This window comes from Hoplias malabaricus, chromosome 2 (genome assembly GCF_029633855.1).
Source record: "Hoplias malabaricus isolate fHopMal1 chromosome 2, fHopMal1.hap1, whole genome shotgun sequence".
NCBI lineage: Eukaryota > Metazoa > Chordata > Actinopteri > Characiformes > Erythrinidae > Hoplias > Hoplias malabaricus.
In genome coordinates, this window is record NC_089801.1 from 47,144,378 (window position 1) to 47,165,011 (window position 20,634).

The following is a 20,634-nucleotide window of genomic DNA, read 5'->3' on the forward strand; positions in this document are numbered from 1 at the left end:
TTGTGAGTTCATGGCAGTACAAAAGCTCCAAGTCTGGGAAACAAAAAGGCAAATCTTTGTAAATAGATATGAAAATAATTTTCAGAGAGTATTCTCTAGACAGATGAAACTGATGAAAGATTAACGTGGTCGTCTTGAAACTGGAAATTATTTCAGATCATTTTAATATCAAATCTGACAGTTACTATCAAAGCCGTCAGTATATTTATAATACACATATTCCTTTTTGTTTCCAGGTTGTGTTTGCATTGACAGAGTTTGTGATAGAGAGTCTGGGGAAGCAGTTTGTAGAAAATCCTCCAGTGGATCTGGCAACCTTGTATGCAGACATGTCCCCCTCCACTCCACTGGTCTTCATCCTTAGCACTGGTTCTGACCCCATGGGAGCTTTCCAAAGATTTGCTAAGGAGAAAGGGTATCTGGAGAGGCAAGTACACTCTCACACACATACATTTTCAACTCTATATGACCAAAACAATAAAAAAAATTGAAAACCACCACATTAAATAATATTTGGGATTCCATGAGAGAATTACTGTTAGAGTGTACAGACAAACAGAAACACACAGACACACACATTGACCTCATGGCAAGTATCTAGCCCTAGAGCTCCTAATGAACTCTATGAGAGATCTATAAAAGTATAGAAGACTTCCATTCTCTCTTTCTACACAATCACATTACTAAATGCATAAAATATTAAAGCCACACACTACTATAGTGTGGACTTGTACATGAACTACCACACAATGACCATTCATTATTCAGAACACGTTCCAGACATAAAGAAACACTGCTGCTAAAAACATGGGCAGCTTATACTATGTGGATACAGATATGAACCGGACTGTAATACACAGCTTTTTAAATGTATGGCTTTTGAAACTATGTCCTGTAATGATGACAATTCAGCACACAATTCCAGAATTCATTCAGAATATTGATTTTTATTTCTGCTTTTGTAGAACATAAATTGTTGTGCACAAAAGCCTCAGTACATTCATTCATTCATTCATTCATTATCTGTAACTGCTTATCCAGTTCAGCCGGTCCAGAGCCTACCTGGAATTATTGGGCGCATGGCGGGAATACACCCTGGAGGGGGCGCCAGTCCTTCACAGGGCAACACAGACACACACACACACACACACACACACACACACACACATTCACTCACACACTGACACCTACGGACACTTTGTATGTATTTGGACTGTGGGAGGAAACCGGAGCACAGCCTCAGTTCAGATTACTAAAATTAAAATGTATTTACTGATTTATACTGAATTACTAATTAAACAGAATTTTGCATATTAAAAGAAATATAAATGTAGCCTGTGCAGAATATATATATAAAAATGTCACTCATATTCTTGCTTACATTTTAAATGTCTTGCATCCACTACATCCCCCAAAATTATGTTCATCATTTTGGACACAACTAAAAGTTACAGCTAATGTTGTTATTTGAAGTTACATAGGACTAGCACGTCCTTGGTGGATTTCTATTGCTATTTCTTGTATCCGGATTAAATTCTGTCATTTAAACCACTGACTTTAAAGTTTATTTATTATTTATCCTCACAAATTCTAGTTTACCACAAAATCTCGTATCTCCAAAATGGGATATCTTTGGGTGAAGAAAAAATAAGGTTCCGTTTTTCCTATGCCATTTTGAATTGTGTGTCCATGCTTCACAAAATCCTCACACAATATAAAAGAGCATTGGTATTTTCCAATATTCCAAGAAATAAAAATTAGATGCAGAAGATATTGCTCTGACGGTGAGTGATGGCATAAATGTACTGTGTAATAATGTTAACAAAGAGAGTAAAATGGGTCCATATATATTACCTGGTGTCTGTTGATTCAAGTGAAATGCTTCCAAATATTTACATAATTGATGTACTTTCTTATTCGGTGTGGAAGATGTTTTTGCTCTTTAACTTTCTAAAATGATTTTAATTACACAATCATATTTGGACACTCCCATTATTGTAGCTGTCCCCACTGTGGTCTTCACTCCAAAATTGGTCTGGACACACTAAGGTTAGCTGGTTGTTATCATTTTTGTTGCTATCTCTCTGGGATATGTCTTTTCCCTAGTGTGTGCCGGGTTCATATCTCAGAGTTTATGGTGTGTGTGTGTGTGTGTGTGTGTGTGTACAGAGTTGAGTCTATCTCGCTGGGCCAGGGGCAGGGTCCTAGAGCGGAAAAGATGATAGCGGAGGCTGTGAAGAATGGGAACTGGATCTTTCTGCAGAACTGTCATCTGGCTGTGTCCTGGATGCTGTCCATGGAGGAAATCATCAAGAGCTTTGCTGAGCCTGGTCTGGATTTCTCATGCACATAGACAACCATTAAGATGCTCACAATCACCTTAGCAAGTTTAGAAGGAATCTTCAGAAGTTTTATATTCACTCTTTAAAAAGTTTAGATTTAATCTTCAAAAATTCAAGACTAATTCTGATTAGGGACAGCTTCCAAAAGCCTGTTTACCCAAGTTATTAATCAATGTTATAACATGTTTAAAATAAATTAAATTATAATTAAACAAGTGTAATTGATGCGTAACACAAGAGCACCCACTTTTGGAGTAGTCACTAACAGTGAATGAGTATGTTATAAAAGATTTTTGTGTTTTTTATTTGAGACAAATATTTTGACTGAAAAATATACACTGCATAAACCCTGGATATGTGTATTTTATCAGCTCCATGTTCCATATAGAAGCACTTTGTAGTTTTACAATTACACATAGTAATCTATCTTTTCCTTCTGTACATTGTGTGTGTGTGTGTGTGTGTGTGTGTATGAACGAGTGCAAGACTGTCCCCTGACACATAATTTTTTTTTTTGCTGTGCTGACAGCTGATTGCTTGTTTTTTCTGGGCTGAATTGTGATTGTTTGGCTTTTTTTCAGACACCATTATACATGAAAACTTCAGGCTGTTCCTCAGCTCAATGCCCACCAATGTGTTTCCTGTCACTGTACTCCAGAACTCAGTCAAGGTAATACATACACACATTTGCACGCACACAGACGCACACACACACACACACACACACACACACACACACACACACACACACACAAGCAAACAGGATTACAGCTAAATATGCTCATGGCTAACTGCCAGCAAAGTCTGTTTCAAAATTTAGCAAGAAAACTTGCTAGAAGACCAGAGGCTGATACTGCACAAAAGGGGGACATACTCCCTTTTAATTTCCTTGACTTTTGAAGAAATGTTGGATTACCTGATGTCCACATACTTTTGGCTATTGTTTCTGGGCCCTTTTCTATTTCTTTCCAGTTTATAAAGAAAAACTGACATTTATTAGGCATCACCATGACAGCAAATGAAAACACATGTCTCACTAACTAAACCTTCACATCTGACAGCATGTGTGTGTGTGTGTGTGTGTGTGTGTGTGTGTGAGAGAGAGAGAGAGAGAGAGAGAGAGAGAGAGAGAGAGAGCGAGAGCGAGAGAACATTTATTCTCACTCATTATCCACTGTGAACTGTATTGATATTTCTCACACACACAGACACACACACACACACACACACACACAAACACACAGTGCTGCAGGGTGAATGATAGCACTTCACACAGGAAGAAGCCTTTCATGTTCAAATGCCAGTCTCTATCTCTCTGTCACTCTCTCTCTCACTCTTTCTTTCTCTTTCTCTCTCACCCCTCTCACTCTTTTCATCTCTCTGTCTGCCCGTTTCTCAGTCATGTTTATTTTTCTCTCTTTTTCGTATTTAAAAGTTGGAGAACACATCCTCTGCTGAGATCAGTCTTAAATATGAAAATTTTCTGTCAATTCCGTAAAAAAAAAAAAACCATGTGCTTGCATGCGTTTTCTGTACTTATCCCACTTAGAATATCAAAAAAAGCATGTCATTTGACCAGGGGGCACCTAAACTTTTACACAGTGCCGTATGTGGCAACAGATGAAGGTGTGTGAAGACTGAGATGGGGAAGCTCATGGTAAATTTGTGGAGCAGCCAATAATAGAGCTGTGTATGATCTGTTTTGTTGTGCCTTGGAGCTGGAACACTTTGCTTCAAACATACAGAAAAACCTCAGTGGCCCACTTCCTTGTTTTTTCACTTTGGGGTCTCTATATGAATGGAACCAACCATAGAAGAGTGTAATATTCACTCTTCTAATATATGTAATCTGTAATATTATTAAAAAAAAATAATAATAATATATATATATATATATATATATATATATATATATATATATACTTCTTTTATAGAACTTTATTGGGGTTAATTTTATTACTTTGTAATTGTAATAGTTAATTACCTTTGTTACATGTACACACTTTCATGTCAGGAGAACTGAAGCTTTTCTACATTGGCTGTTGCTTTTGTCAGTTTGCTACTCATTGATTCTTTCATAGCTCTTTTTGTTACTGATATAGCCACATCAGTGGTGGTGTTTTTAATATTTGACAGTACAAAGGGTGTTCAATATGTTCTCATAGCTTTGAAGTAAAACTATTTACTTTTTTTTTTTTTGTATGTAATCACCCATAATGACCATACACTAGTTAGATCCAACAATTAGCTCTTTTTTTCCCTAAAAACATTTCGTCTTTCTAAAAATCAGATCACTGCCATCAGGAGGATCAATTTCCACTGAGATCTTTCTTCAAATTTGGGAACAGGTAAAAAAAAATGTCACTTCCTAGAACCCTGCAGGATTAGTAGATTGTATCCATACAGAGAACTTATTGAACACCCCTCCTCTATATATTTCCATAAATGATGTTCAGTATTGAGGTTGGGCTGATATATATGCAGGTGACTAATGAGCCTCCGAAGGGTCTTCGAGCTAACATACGCAGAGCCTTCATTGAGATCAGCAGCAGCTTCTTCCAGGAACACATTCTTGGCAGAATGTGGAGGAAGATCGTATTCGGAGTTTGCTTCTTCCATGCCATCGTACAGGTCCCAATTTATTTTATTATATATTTATTTTTCTTTTTTAATTTTATAATATAAGGTATTAATTATACATGCTTTTAATTAATTTAATTTGACTTAAGAATACATTAAAGGCAATGTTTGTAATTTTAATCAAAAAACACTTTTAGTTAGTTCACAAATAAAATCAAAGTAGTGTTGGTTTTTCAGCGTGAACCGTGACATCGTCCATGGGCGTGTTGAGGTTCAGTACCGCAGGAAAGAGGTCAAGCCTCAAATACAGGGTTATCGAACTGCACGGGGTCATTTTCAACATTTCATATGAATAAATACTAGGAGATAAAACAGGAACATGCTCTGTTTTTTGTGTGTTTTTCTGGGGCTGTGTTTGGCAACTACACCATGGGCGTTGGTCAGAGCTGCATGTGAACAGCTGATCACAAGCTCAGCAGGACAGCTCAGAGCTCGGCAAACTTTAACATCACATGTAACGCCATCCGAAGGGATTTGGATGGTGGAGAGGCCTCAGAACATTGAAAAGTGTTGAGGATGTTGCTCTATTTATCCTCGATGGGTGGATAATATTGATTAAGTTACAAATTACTTAAGTTGGTACTGACTCTAAATTCAGGAGCCCACTAACTGCATGAAAGTAAACAAAGACGGAAAGAGCTACAAAACTAAATGACTAGAGTTACATATGAGTTTCTGTAATTCAAACAGAATGAAAACTTACAGGCAAGTCTTTAGCCAAGAACACGCTACAGTCATACAAACCGAATTCCAAAAAAGTTGGGACATTAAACAAATTGTGAATAAGAACTGAATGCAATGATGTGGAGATGGCAAATGTCAATATTTTATTCGTAATAGAACATAGATGACAGATCAAAAGTTTAATCTGAGTAAATGTAACATTTTAAAGGAAAAATATGTTGATTCAAAATTTCACAGTGTCAACAAATCCCCAAAAAGTTGGGACAAGTAGCAATAAGTGGCTGGAAATTGAGCATATAACGGAACAGCTGGAAGACCAATTAACACTAAATAGGTCAAGTGACAACATGATTGGGTATAAAAAGAACTTCTCAGAGTGTCAGTGGCTCTGTGAAGCCAAGATGTTAAGAGGATCGCCAATTCCACCACTGTTGTGCAGAAAGATACAGCAGCAATACCAGAATGGTGTTACCCAGTGTAAAATAGCAAAGACGTTTAAGTTATCATCATCAACCATGCATAAAATCATCAAAAAATTCAGAGAATCTGGAACAATTGTTGTGCGTAAGGGTCAAGGCCGTAAAACTCTACTGGATGCTTGTGATCTCCGGGCCCTTAAACGTCACTGCACCTCAAACAGGAATACCACTGTCAAGGAAATAACAGAATGGGCTCAGGAATTCTTTCAGAAAGCATTGTCAGTGAACACAATCCACCGTGCCATCCGCCGTTGCCAGCTGAAAATCTACAGTGCAAAGAGGAATTTCTAAGCAAGCTCCACAAGCTCAGACGTTTGCACTGGGCCAGGGGGCTTTTAAAATAGAGTGTGGCAAAATGGAAGACTGTTGTGTGGTCAGATGAGTCACAATTTGAAGTTCTTTATGGAACACTGGGACGCCATGTCATCCGGACCAGAGAAGACAAGGATAACCCAAGTTATTATCAACGCTCCGTTCAGAATCCTGCATCACTGATGGTATGGGGTTGCATGAGTGCTTGTGGCATGGGCAGCTTGCATGTCTGGAAAGGCACCATTAATGCAGAGAACTATGTTCAGGTTCTAGAACAACATATGCTCCCATCTAGATGTCATCTCTTTCAGGGAAGACCCTGCTTTTTTGAACAAGATAATGCCAAACCACATTCTGCAGCAATCACAACATCATGGCTACGTAAGAGAAGGATCCGGGTACTGAAATGGCCAGCCTGCAGTCTAGATCTTTCACCTATAGAGAACATTTGGCGCATCATAAAGAGGAAGGTGCAACAAAGAAGGCCCAAGACGATTGAACAGTTAGAGGCATGTATTAGACATGAATGGGAGAGCATTCCTATTTCTAAACTTGAGAAACTGGTCTCCTCTGTCCCCAGACATCTGTTGAGTGTTGTAAGAAGAAGGGGGATGCCACACAGTGGTAAAAAATGGCCTTGTCCCAACTTTTTTGGGATTTGTTGATGCCATGAAATTTTGAAACAACATATTTTCCCCTTAAAATGATACATTCTCTCAGTTTAAACTTTTGATCTGTGATTTGTGTTCTATTCTGAATATAATATTAGATGTTGACACCTCCACATCATTGCATTCAGGTTTTATTCACAATTTATTTAGTGTCCCAACTTTTTTGGATTCCGGTTTGTATTTCATACTCAAACATACCCTAAATGATGCGGCACTTCTGAATGAAAACAAACAGTAGTAGTAGTTCGTCTACGTTTCCTTAAATTAATGAACTCACTGGTGCATTCATTACTGATTTCATATCTATCTTATTTTTTATGTTTTATTCTATTCAAGTAATGTAATAATAATAAAACAAATTTTAATTAAGCATTAAAGCATTAATTTTGTTTGTGTTTAATTTTTTTTTCAGTAAGTGCTTCTTGACAAGGTTTAGTTTGTGTTTTGTCTCCTGCAGCGGTGCAGGTTATTTTGCATGGGCGCATGCTGTGTGAGAAATTGTTTAGTGTTGCTCCCCTGAACACTAAGCATCTGATTTGAAGTCGACACACGTGTGTGAAGGGTGCTTACACCTCGCGAGTTTACACTGATGCACGTACATGCTTCTAGAGCTCATGCAGTCAGTCATTTTCATAGAATGGCGTTTTTAACCTGCAGTTTATCCTGCATTGACAACACAATATTTAAATGAGAGTTAGTGCTCCATTTACTGTCATGGGCTAAGGTCGAAACATTGGTCATACAACACATTTTGTTGATGTTCTGAGTAAAAATAATTGATCTCATCCTTTTAAAAGATGCTACAAAAGCAAAGACTTGTTCATCTGAAAGGATGTGTAAATGCCAAGAATCACTTACTACTATGAAAACAAGAATATTTAACCAACTTCTCCAATCAACTCCACAGGTGTGGCTGCGAATTGCTTTGACAAAGTGAAAGCAGGTCTCATGACAATAATGGAAGCTGTAAGGGATGGAATATTGAGTTTTATATTATATTTAATACTAACACCACCCCCCTTTCCTTTCTATTTGTGTATAGGAGAGGAAGAAGTTTGGTCCTCTGGGTTGGAACATCGGTTATGAGTTTAATGACAGTGATAGAGAGTGTGCTCTTCTGAACCTCAACCTCTACTGCCAGAGTGGACATATCCCCTGGGACGCACTCATCTACATCACTGGTGTGTGTGTGTGTGTGTGCGTGCGTGTATGTGTGTGTTTTATGTCTAAATGCTTGTTTAGGTGAGAATTATTCATAGCATTATTCATCGATCCGCACCGTCACTCCCAGCCCTCATCCGTGACTGAAGAGTGAGAGAGAGAGAGTTTGTGTGTGTGCTGTACATGTAAGAGTCGCCATATGAAGCAGAACAGAGCTCTTAACCATCAGAGTGTTTGTGTGTGTGCTATATAAAGGCAGATTAAAGATGGATGTATTTCATGGTATGGAAATATAACTGGGAGAAAGTGTATTTTTTGCCTTCACCTCAGTGTGACAAAAAATATGCAGACAACTCTGCATTCAAGCTTGTATAATCTCCATAGAAATGCACACTCAATGGAATTACACATTCTGGAGCAGTCACACACACACACACACTCACATACACACACACACACAGATCAACCATAGCATTATACCCTTCTCTTTGTACTACACTCACTGTCCAGTCTCTCAGCTCACTGACCAGACAGGAGCACTTTGTAGTTTTACAATTACAGACAGTAGTCCATCCATGGCTCTGTATACATTGTTTGCCCACTTTCATCCTGTTCTTCAATGATCAGGACCCCCACAGGACCACCACAGAGCAGGTATAATTTGGGGGGTGGATGGCATTTTTTTATAGTTTTATCAACTATAATACTTACCTGAATCATTCCTAGAACATAGAGGCCTGTAAAATAAAGCATTGTCTGATTAAAAGTATATGAATGTTAGATGTTTCCTTCACCCAAAGAATATTCTGCAGTGATTCCTGATATCGCAGGTTTGAGTTTTGAAGTGACAACATGATGAATGCATTGAACATTCCCTCTGTCACACTGTTGTCTCATTAATTTCTGGAAAGGTGTCAATGAACATTGCAGTGATGCAATGAACTGAAATGTGTGTGTGTATGTATGTAGGGGAAATTACATATGGAGGGAGAGTAACGGACGCATGGGATCAGCGCTGTTTACGCACTATCCTCAAAGTCTTCTTCTCTCCAGCAACTCTGGAGGAGGGTTACAAGTACTCTGCATCAGGTATACACACACACACACACACACACACACACATTCTGTTGGAAAAATATAGTGTCTTGAGGTAGATTTGATTTTTTTATATATATTTTATATTTAACATAAAATAATTTACCAACAGCCTGTTTCTAGAGTAAAACTCAATGGCTTAATTTTGGAAAGAGGTACATGGCAAGGATGTTGCCTTAGCCCTATGCTTTTTTCTATTAATATAGAGCCACTGCCAGAAGTAATTTGAGAAGATGCACAAATATAATGCATAAGAATGGGACAAAAGAGACATAATTATTCTTTTTGCAAATTATGTTATGATTAGAAAATACAGAAATGTTTCCTAAATTAATGAGTCTTCTGGAACAATTTGGCACATATGCAGGGTGCCAATTGATTATTTCAGAAACAGAAACCTTATTATTTAATAATAACAAACAATTGCTGGACAAAAATGCAATTTGAAATGGGCTTCAAAATCAATAAAGGATAAGATAAGGAAAAAACAAAGTTATATAAGGCCAAATATAACTATAGATATTATCAGATGGACGTATCCACTGGATTTTAACAATCTGATTAATGCAATAAAAAGTATTATTTTGCCTAGGCTATTATGTCTTTACCAATCTCTGCCATTTGTCAATTCATAGCTTAAGTATAAATATATATTTATTTGGGATGGGAAAATGCCTAAGGTTTGTTCTCAGATACCAAAGAATAAAGGTGGAATGGCACCTCCAGATTTAAAGTAATCTTTTTATGCAGCTCAATTACGCCCTGTGCTCTGGTGTAATAATAATTACTATGCGAAGTGGAAAGACATTGAAATGTCCACATACAATCATATTCAAACTTTTTAGGGGAAAAAGTTCTTTGTAAAACAATACAAGTTGGAAAAACAACAAAGTACATTTACATGAATAGACTTTGATAGTAAATATAAACCAGGATCCAGTATTAAAACAACGGGTAGCTACGGGGATTACTATAGACTTATTGAAAATGGAAAAATAAGGAGGTTTCAGGAAATGAAGTAGTAATTCGTACAAACCGGATTCCAAAAATGTTGGGACACTAAACAAATTGTGAATAAAAACTGAATGCAATGATGTGGAGGTGTCAACATCTAATATTTTGTTCAGAATAGAACACAAATCACAGATCAAAGGTTTAAACTGAGAGAATGTATCATTTTAAGGGAAAAATATGTTGTTTCAAAATTTCATGGCATCAACAAATCCCAAAAAAGTTGGGACAAGGCCATTTTTTTTACCACTGTGTGGCATCCCCCCTTCTTCTTACAACACTCAACAGATGTCTGGGGACAGAGGAGACCAGTTTCTCAAGTTTAGAAATAGGAATGCTCTCCCATTCATGTCTAATACAGGCCTCTAACTGTTCAATCGTCTTGGGCCTTCTTTGTTGCACCTTCCTCTTTATGATGCGCCAAATGTTCTCTGTAGGTGAAAGATCTGGACTGCAGGCTGCCATTTCAGTACCCGGATCCTTCTCTTACGTAGCCATGATGTTGTGATTGCTGCAGAATGTGGTCTGGCATTATCTTGTTAAAAAATGCAGGGTCTTCCCTGAAAGAGATGACGTCTAGATAGGAGCATATGTTGTTCTAGAACCTGAACATAGTTCTCTGCATTAATGGTGCCTTTCCAGACATGCAAGCTGCCCATGCCACAAGCACTCATGCAACCCCATACCATCAGTGATGCAGGATTCTGAACGGAGCGTTGATAATAACTTGGGTTATCCTTGTCTTCTCTGGTCCGGATGACATGGCGTCCCAGTGTTCCATAAAGAACTTCAAATTGTGACTCATCTGACCACACAACAGTCTTCCATTTTGCCACACTCTATTTTAAAAGCCCCCTGGCCCAGTATAAACGTCTGAGCTTGTGGAGCTTGCTTAGAAATGGCTTCCTCTTTGCACTGTAGAGTTTCAGCTGGCAACGGCGGATGGCACGGTTGATTGTGTTCACTGACAATGCTTTCTGGAAGTATTCCTGAGCCCATTCTGTTATTTCCTTGACAGTGGCATTCCTGTTTGAGGTGCAGTGACATTTAAGGGCCCGGAGATCACGAGCATTCAGTAGAGTTTTAAGGCCTTGACCCTTACACACAGCAATTGTTCCAGATTCTCTGAATCTTTTGATGATTTTATGCATGGTTGATGATGATAACTTAAAAGTCTTTGCTATTTTATGCTGGGTAACAGCATTCTGGTATTGCTGCTGTATCTTTCTGAGCAACAATGGTGGAATTGGCGATCCTCTTAACATCTTGGCTTCACAGAGACACTGACACTCTGAGAAGCTCTTTTTATACCCAATCATGTTGTAAATTGACCTAATTAGTGTTAATTGGTCTTCCAGCTGTTCGTTATATGTTCAATTTCCTTTTTCCAGCCACTTATTGCTACTTGTCCCAACTTTTTTGGGATTTGTTGACACTGTGAAATTTTGAATCAACATATTTTTCCTTTAAAATGTTACATTTACTCAGATTAAACTTTTGATCTGTCATCTGTGTTCTATTACGAATAAAATATTGACATTTGCCATCTCCACATCATTGCAGTCAGTTCTTATTCACAATTTGTTTAGTGTCCCAACTTTTTTGGAATCCGGTTTGTATTTAACAGTGGGATTCAGGATATGTTCAGGTATTAAAATTTTGGCATTGATAATAAATCAATATGTGTAAAATATTGTTCCACACACCTGCAACAATGGAGAGAATTAGGATGGAAATATGTATGTAATCAAATTTTTTATTACTCCATCATGTTGGAGGCAATGTGACAGTATTGAAACAACTGTTTTTTTGAGACTGCCAAAAGTGAAATGAATTTTGGGGTGGTATCCATTACACAGGGAATGAGGTGTTGCGTTATAAAATCCCTGGGTTAATTACTATATTGTACCTCAGCAATATTTCAAAGGTTGTGTTGGAGGAACCTAAATACCTATTACAAATCCTTGTAATCAATAGTAAAAAGGCCATAACAGGAAACTGGCATAAGTGTGATCCACCTAAAGAAAGTCAATGAATTGATATTGTGCAGGAAATATATCAGATGATGCTGAAAAATGCTTTATGGCAGAAAATGGATCAGTTCAATGAAGACTGGTGAAAGTGGATAAAATATATGAATAAGGCAAAGAGATTAGACATTAGTTGTATATGTACTAACCACATAATGGAAAATGTGGGAAATACCAAAGTATATTCTTGATCTCTAAGCCTATTAAACATTCACCTGTCCTGCCTCACCCCTAGCACTCTTTCCTTGCTTTCTTGCTTGTTATGACAATTGTCATTGAAAAAACAATAAATATAGAAAGAAACATGTGAAAAATACATATAGTATATTGTGTAGGACCTGTACTGTGTAAGGTAATATATCTAATTCTAATATCTTGTCTTATTTTGCATTGCTTATAAACTAAAGTCCAATTAAAAAAATTGTATGGCATGCTTTGCAAGCGAAGTATACCTGAGAGTTGAGCTCAGTAGTTTGAGCAAGTGTAAAATTGTGATGGGGTTGCATCATAGGGCCTGTCATATTACCTTATTACCTTATTACCTTAGTATGCTGTTGACATGAAGGATCTGGGAGACCTACACAAACCATGAAGAGGGAGAACCAACAGATGCCTTTAACACCAATCAACCAGTGGCCCTAGTTTTCTGAACGCACACTCTGGTGCATTATTCCAACAATGCTTGTCCGTCCTGCTGCCATATCACGAGGATATGAAGACAAAAGCACTGTGTCATGGCCAGCCATATTGCCAGACCTATGCCAGAATTGAAAATGTGTGCGATACTATTGGGCATGCTACCAACACTCCAATCCTTCTGCAAAATCTGCAGGAACTGTGTGAGAATTGTTAAGCTGCATGAAGGGCTTATTGCTGGAAACCGTTAAGAACCTGTACATCTCCATGCCAAGATGAATAGCATGTTGCATTAGCACAACATGGCAGCCCAATGCCATACTAAGAGACACTACTTCTGTATGTATTGCTCTATAACAATTGCCCATATCAGTCTACATATTTAATAATTTATTGTTTGTGCTAACCTATCTTTCTTGCCAGTATCACTGCAATATGACACTTCCTTCTGGGTGCAATATATATATAAACATACAAATTAATACACTGCTTTTGGTTTTTGTAACATTTCGTGTATTGGCCAACTACTTTTGAGTTTTTTCGGTTTTAAACTTAATCATATGAAGATGCTTTGGGCTACACTGGAAATACATGAAAGCCTGAATGAAGTTTGTACTGAGCAAAACTGTGCCACACTCGGCTGATCTTTATTAATTTTCTATTTCATTTTCTCTCCCATTGGGAAGGAAGTGTATAGCAGCAGTCCAAGCCTTTCCCTCTAATGAGATTTTCCAAATAATCTCTGATTTCATTACTGTCCTGAACTGTGGATTACTCTTACCTTTCATTTCATTAATTTGACTGTAAACATGTAATCCGGTTACACATACACAGTCCAGGCAAATCATACAGATCTCTTACAGGGATGTAGAGAGCTGTGCCAAAGTCAGAGACCACACTTCATTCTCTTCATTTACAACCATTAATTTATTCAATTTCCAGATATATCTGTAGAGATTGTGTAAGAGATAAGCCACTTGTAAACGGAAGTGGAACTTTAAAACAACAACAACAACAAAATAGATTTTATAAGACTACCATTTAAAAACATAAAAAAAATAAAAACATTGAACACTATAGAGAAACTACATGAAGCTGTCAAGAAGTTCCTCATCAGTTCCTCACTGAGTGAAGGAGGTAGATAGTACCAAAGAAATCAAACAAAGAAACTGCTGGTGTTCGCAAAACCCCAGACAGGACACATACCTCTGACTGAACATCTTTGGCATTATAGAAAATTCAACAACATCTAAGACTGAACTTCACATGAGACTCACTGCTTTCTGTGTTATGAAGGGATCTACTTTGCTCCTGAATCAGACAGTCTGAAGGAATATAGCAGCTACATTGAAAATATGCCCATTATAGATGACCCTGAAATCTTTGGCATGCATGACAATGCCAACCTGGCGTACCAGGTAAAAATGACACCATTCAAACACTACAGGCCATATAGCATGCATACTGTCATAACCTCATCAATCTGTACATGTTTCTACTGACACCATGGCATTTTAGCAAACAAATATGTTGAAAATAGGAAATTTGAAAAGTAAAAAAAAAAATGGAGCAGAGTAGAAATGCTTTACAAATAATGCAAAAATGTTATGTTAGAAAGTACAATCATATGTTGAAATCATTTGCACTTTTGTTTATATTTATATTTGCACATTAATTTATATTTGTATTTGTGCATCTGTATGACAAATGAGCGGGAGGTTCTAAATTAAATCTAAAGTTGGATTGGTTGGCTTGGCATGGCTCAGGGGCTTAGACAGTACAATTTACAGGATGGAGACCTCACAACAGAGATGTGCAAAGATGTGTAGCAGCACACTGGCTGTATTAAACAAGGTGAAAACCCTATCCACACTTTTACACACACACACACACACACACACACACCATTGCATGCTAGACACTGCTAGATACAATGAAAACTTTCAAGAACACCAACAGGAAAAAGGGGGGCATTTGGGGGAGATGGATACGACATGCCAGCTGAAGAGGGAGATCAGCAGTGTCTGTGTTTCTCAAACCAATAATGTCTTAAGCTCAAATGAAACTACGAAACAAATCTCTAAAAGCATGGACAGAGTAATTGTCCTCTTTATTACATCCTCTGTTGTGAGGTCCCCTCTGTGTCTGTAATTCTGTCCGGACACAAAAGCCACTTATGGGTTTGCCAAGCTGACCCATACTGCTTTAGAGTGAGCCAACTCAATTAACATAGAGAAGCAGAAATACAGAAATAAATAAATGTAGAAATGTGGAAATATATAATTGAATAAAAAATAAAATGTGGAAATAAATATATAGATACATTTTGAAATGTGGAAATAAACTATTACATAAATGAGGAAATGCAGAAATAAATTATTGTATGAATAAATAAATAAATGTTGAAATATATAGAAAGAGAGAAGTAGCCCTAATTAAAGATATATTAAAACATAGAAATATATTTGAGACATGTATTTGTGTGCCCTAATTTCATGACAAAAATGTATTTATATATTTATTTATATAAAAGCATATATTAATCCATTCATCCATTCATTCATACATGTGATAGTTACAACACAGGGGAAAAAACAGAATGGATAGTACTTAACCAGTTTAAACTCTTTTGATGTGAAAGATAAACAGCTGTGTCATTGAAAGCTACTGTAAATAACTCAGGGGAGCTACAGAAAATGCAAATACATTTTTATTTTATTTGTAATGAGATTTAGAAATAGATGGTGTTCCATATACCCTTGTGAACCAGCTATTTGTACTTAGCTTTAATCAGAAATCAACTATCAGTTTTCATAAAAGATATGTTAAGTCAGTTACACCCTAGGAAGTTTTATGGCAACTGCCATCTTGTTTGAATAAGCCTCTATAGATTTGTATTTATGCCTATGTCAGTTGCCAGGAAAGGCTTATGAAGTTGTGCTCTAGATCTACGAAAAATGAAGTGTTAATGTATATTTAAGCATAGTATCTCTGTCACCTATACAGTAACACACAATCATTTCTACATGTCTTGCATTCTTTTAAACACAATAGCAACTTCATTCAAACAGAAAGATCCACTTTTTTGTTTATCACAGAGACAGGAGACATCAACAGTGATCAACACCATTCTGGAGGTGCAGCCTCGCACCTCAGCAGTTGGTGGAGGCAAGAGTAATGACCAGGTAGTGCATGAACTCGCTGACTCCATCCTCAGCAGGATCCCTGGTGAGATTTAACATCCCTATAGCACATTAAATCATTAATATTAAGTATAACATCTACAAGATCCTCACTGTATTATAGCAGATACACAGTTCTCACAAGCCACATCAATTATATAATCCTCACTAAACCTGATCTGCTATAATACACAAGAGGGAGTGCTACAATGTGAGATACCGGCACTGGTGTTTTATAGCGCGGACAACAAATGTATCGCTGCAATTATAACACAGTTTGTTGTCGCTGTTTATTATTAGGTTTTAAGATAAAGAAGAGAGAAAAAAAAAACATTTGTTTGTTAATCAACCAAATGCAAAGTAAAAGGTTTCATTCTGTCACACATTCCTTTTTGCCCTTTTTGACAAACTGTATCTTTAACTGCTTCTGTTCAGGAATTTTGAACCTTCATATAGTAATATATGATACACATGTAAATGATTAAGTTCTGTGTGTTTAAGTTTAAGTGAATATTTTGCAGTATAGCTGTCCTGTAGTGATAATAATGTCCTGATGTAAATGGTAAATGAGAGAGGCTGAGGAATCAGAGCACCTTGACTTGAGCTGAATACAGAAAGCACACATGTAGCATTATTCTGCTTTTGTTTCGTTGCGATTTTCTTTAGTACGAATCCGAAAGTGGACAACAGGTCCAGTGTGCCATAACTTTTTACCCTGTTCAATTTAAGGTGTGCAGAAAATGAATTGGTTCCACATTTGTTGAAAAAGTCTAGGCATGCCACTGCTCTCTTGTAAACACTGCCGTTGTTGCTAGGTTATGTGTTTTTTGTGGAGTCATACCTGAAGAGCTTTGTCAGAGTGCCATTATCATTCTGTATTGGCACTCCTGGAAAATCTCTCAACCAATCACATGGCAGGGTTGGACCTAATTGTGGTATAATTTTTAGTAAATCACATCTGCTAGAGAACCCCTACCTCTGCTCTATAAATTGTAGTACTTAGACCATCCTCAGTAACCTACCTCAACTACACGTCTGGCCTTAGTACCACACTTCACAAACTACTTCAGCTACACTATGACCGTGTTTCTGCAACATTCATTTTGCAATAGAAGAATATTATGAAATGCAACCTCTGCAGAGGGTTTTAATTTGAAATGATGAATACTGGGAGAGAAGACAGAAAGTTAAATTAAACCAGTTAACATTAACCTAAACAGGTTTTACAGTTGTAAAAAACATTCGTAATTTAATACGAAGCTTTTGCACAGCAGCTATTTGGCCCATGTCCAAAATTTTGACACCATGTTTTGTAATAGAGGCAGCACAACATTACTGTTTAACTCTGAGCACTGTTCAATGCAGGATTTTCACAGTATGGTAGACATAGAGCATATGTGACTTGAAATTTACACAGAGAAAGACAGTGCGTCATTTGAGAAAACATAATACTAAGGCCAGTTACTTCAGCTAATTTTACTATCCTCACCCTGTACAGCTCCAAACAGCCAGATATATTCATTCATTCATTCATTCTTTCATTATCTGTAAGTGCTTATCCAGTTCTGTGTGACTGTGACACTATCTGTTGCACCACCGTGCCGCCCTCAGCCGGATATAAACCTTTTTTAATCTCCAATATTTTGATGAAATGTGTAATTATGTAATATTCTGTTATAGAACATTTATTTTGTAATTTAACTCTGTTACATGTAACATGAACACGCCAGCACTGAGCTTCCCCCAAGCCCCCAGAGGAAATATGGCTATTATCCATAAACGTCCATTAAGAGACTCCTTATCAGCCCAGTACTTACATGATCCTCCCCCGAAAAAATACACTACAGTCCAGAGAGACCTCTGACTTGCAGTAGTTATGAGTGAAATGGAAAATGAACAACTGAAAAATACATAAAAATGCGTTTGGGAACAATGTGTAGAAAAAGAGTGGAAAATATATAAAAATATATTCAATAAAAATGAGTGGAAAATACATAAAAGTGTATTCAGAAAAAGGAAAGCTCCAGTATCATTCTGTAACCCCAAACTGTCAGTAGCTCCCTCTATAACACTCTGCAGTGTTGTGTTTATAGTCCCCTCTGCACAGGTTTCCTTACATAAGCTCTGAGACTAAGTCAGCAGCTTTAGTGGCAGGTCAGATTTTATGGCTTGTGTAAGACAGTGTGAGGTGACTGACCTCAGCTTGGACAGAGAGACCTGTGTGGTCATCAATTTATTAGTCAGTTCCCAACATGCTGTGTGTGTGTTTGTGTATGTGTTTTTATAGAGAAGCTGGACATGGATGGAGCATCTGAGACTCTGTTTGTACGAGATGCTAATGGCCGAGTGAACTCCCTGACCACCGTCTTGGGACAGGAGGTTGACCGCTTTAATGTTCTGCTGCAAGTGCTAAGAGTAAGTATCCAACAAAGTCCACTGCACAACGACAGAGGTCAGTCACATTCAGTTGTAAAAATATGTAATAAAATGACTTCCAAATTAAAATGTTCAGTGAATGGCTTTGGAAACTTATTTTCAAGTGATTTTTTGTTTAATATTATTTCCATGGGGAACTCTCCCATTGATTAGGAGTTCAGGAGCTGAATTGGAAGCATTGTAACATAATCAGGAAATGACAGAGTAATCATTTATGATATATTCTCTGGGGCTATTATAATGCAGAAAATATATTTAAAAATGTATTGCATCATAGCATTTACAGTGTTCTTAAAACTGGCTATGAAACTTGACATTACAAAGTCATATACTTTTTTAATGAATTGTTATGTACTTATCTATAGTGTTTAAGGGTAAATTAATTAGATAATCTCTCAATTAATCATTAAGAATTTTTAAGAAACAAGAACTAACATTAAATAGCATTCTTTTAGGATTTAATAAAATCCTAAAATAATAGTACTTCTGGTTTCTATCATTACTTCATTAATTGTGACTTTACGTAATCATTTAGTAATGCTTATTTCTGCCTCATTATTTTATATTGTCTTAAGTACATTTAATTAATGTATCCTTATTTCAAAGTGTTACCCAGTCATAAAAATTGAATGTAACTTGTACAAAACAATATGAATACAAAGTAATAGAGATTGGGTTTTTTTTTAACTCTTTATTTATTCTTTTAAGTAAAATACAGACTGATTGAGAAGAGGTGCAGGGAAAGAAATAAAAAAGGTATTTGAGGTATTTGAGGTCATGGGATGATTTCTAAATGAAAGCACAAGTTACAATACAATATACAATACAATACAATAACATTATATCCATTCATTGGATCATTATATGGAATCTTTCCTACAGGCTGAAAAATACATTTAAAAATTTTCCCCATTTTTATTCTCCCAACTCTTTCTTAAGTTTTAAGGAATAATTTATCTGTTCTAAGAGGTGTAATTGTTCAACAGTACTGATAAAGAGATCAGCAGTGGGAGGACTTTTCTGGAGCCAACTTATGTTAAAGGTTTTCTTGCTTGTAGCTAATAAAATCTTTAAGATGTAAGTATCATTATTTAACCTGTCAGGAACCTGGCCAAGGTACAGATATATAATATATATACCGATACCAAAGCCCAAGGTTTCTGAAATGATTGATGTTGCATCTTCCCAGAAGTCCTGAATGGAGGGACCTGTTCAACAAACATGAGCATGATCAACCCACAGGAGAAATGCTAGCACAGGCTTCCAGTATCCATAGTTTCAGGTGCTGCACATCTTGTATTTTCACAGCATAGACAATAGCCTTCAGATGACCCCAAAGATAAAAGTCTAAAGGGGGTCGGATCAGGAGACCTTCGGGGCCATTCAACTGGCCCACGACGACCAGTCCACTTTCCAGGAAACTGTTCGTCTAGGAATGCTCGAACCTGACACCCATAATGTGGTGGTGCACCATCTTGCTGGAAAAACTCGGAACGTGTCAGCTTCAGTGCATAAAGAGGGAATCACATCATCATGTAGCAATTTCGCATATCCAGTGGCCTTGAGGTTTCCATTGATGAAGAATGGCCACACTATCTTTGTACCCCATATACCACACCATACCATCAATATTTTTGTTCCAACAGTCTTAGCGGGATCTATCCAATGTGGGTTAGTTTCAGACCAATAGAGGTGATTTTGTTTGTTAACTTCACCATTCACATAAAAGTTTGCCTCATCACTGAACAAAATCTTCTTTGTAAACTGAGGGTCCTGATCCTATTTTTGTTTTGCATTCTGCAAATTCAGGACAGCCACTGATGTTTCTTCATTAGTGACAGTTTCCTGCATCCTCATTTTGGCAAATCTAACACTGAACCAGTTTCATGAAACTTGGCAAGCAGTTTGCTAACTGTAGCATGGGAGATGGGTGGTCTCGTAGGGTGTCTTGCATT

General features: G+C 37.1%; 1 protein-coding gene across 4 annotated transcripts in view; it reads left to right on the top strand.

The window, feature by feature from the left end:
• dnah6 (dynein, axonemal, heavy chain 6) overlaps window positions 1–20,634 on the top strand; it is a 162,699-nt gene that overhangs the window by 134,121 nt on the left and 7,944 nt on the right. For 3 of the 4 annotated variants that reach the window (XM_066659940.1, XM_066659942.1, XM_066659941.1), the window contains 9 exons: window positions 237–427; window positions 2,170–2,330; window positions 2,924–3,012; window positions 4,827–4,973; window positions 8,171–8,309; window positions 9,259–9,378; window positions 14,358–14,479; window positions 16,160–16,289; window positions 18,531–18,658. In XM_066659940.1, the coding sequence (XP_066516037.1) occupies window positions 237–427; window positions 2,170–2,330; window positions 2,924–3,012; window positions 4,827–4,973; window positions 8,171–8,309; window positions 9,259–9,378; window positions 14,358–14,479; window positions 16,160–16,289; window positions 18,531–18,658 (1,227 nt within the window). The remainder of the gene's footprint in view (window positions 1–236; window positions 428–2,169; window positions 2,331–2,923; window positions 3,013–4,826; window positions 4,974–8,170; window positions 8,310–9,258; window positions 9,379–14,357; window positions 14,480–16,159; window positions 16,290–18,530; window positions 18,659–20,634) is intronic. The other variant, XM_066659943.1, reaches the window with a different exon arrangement.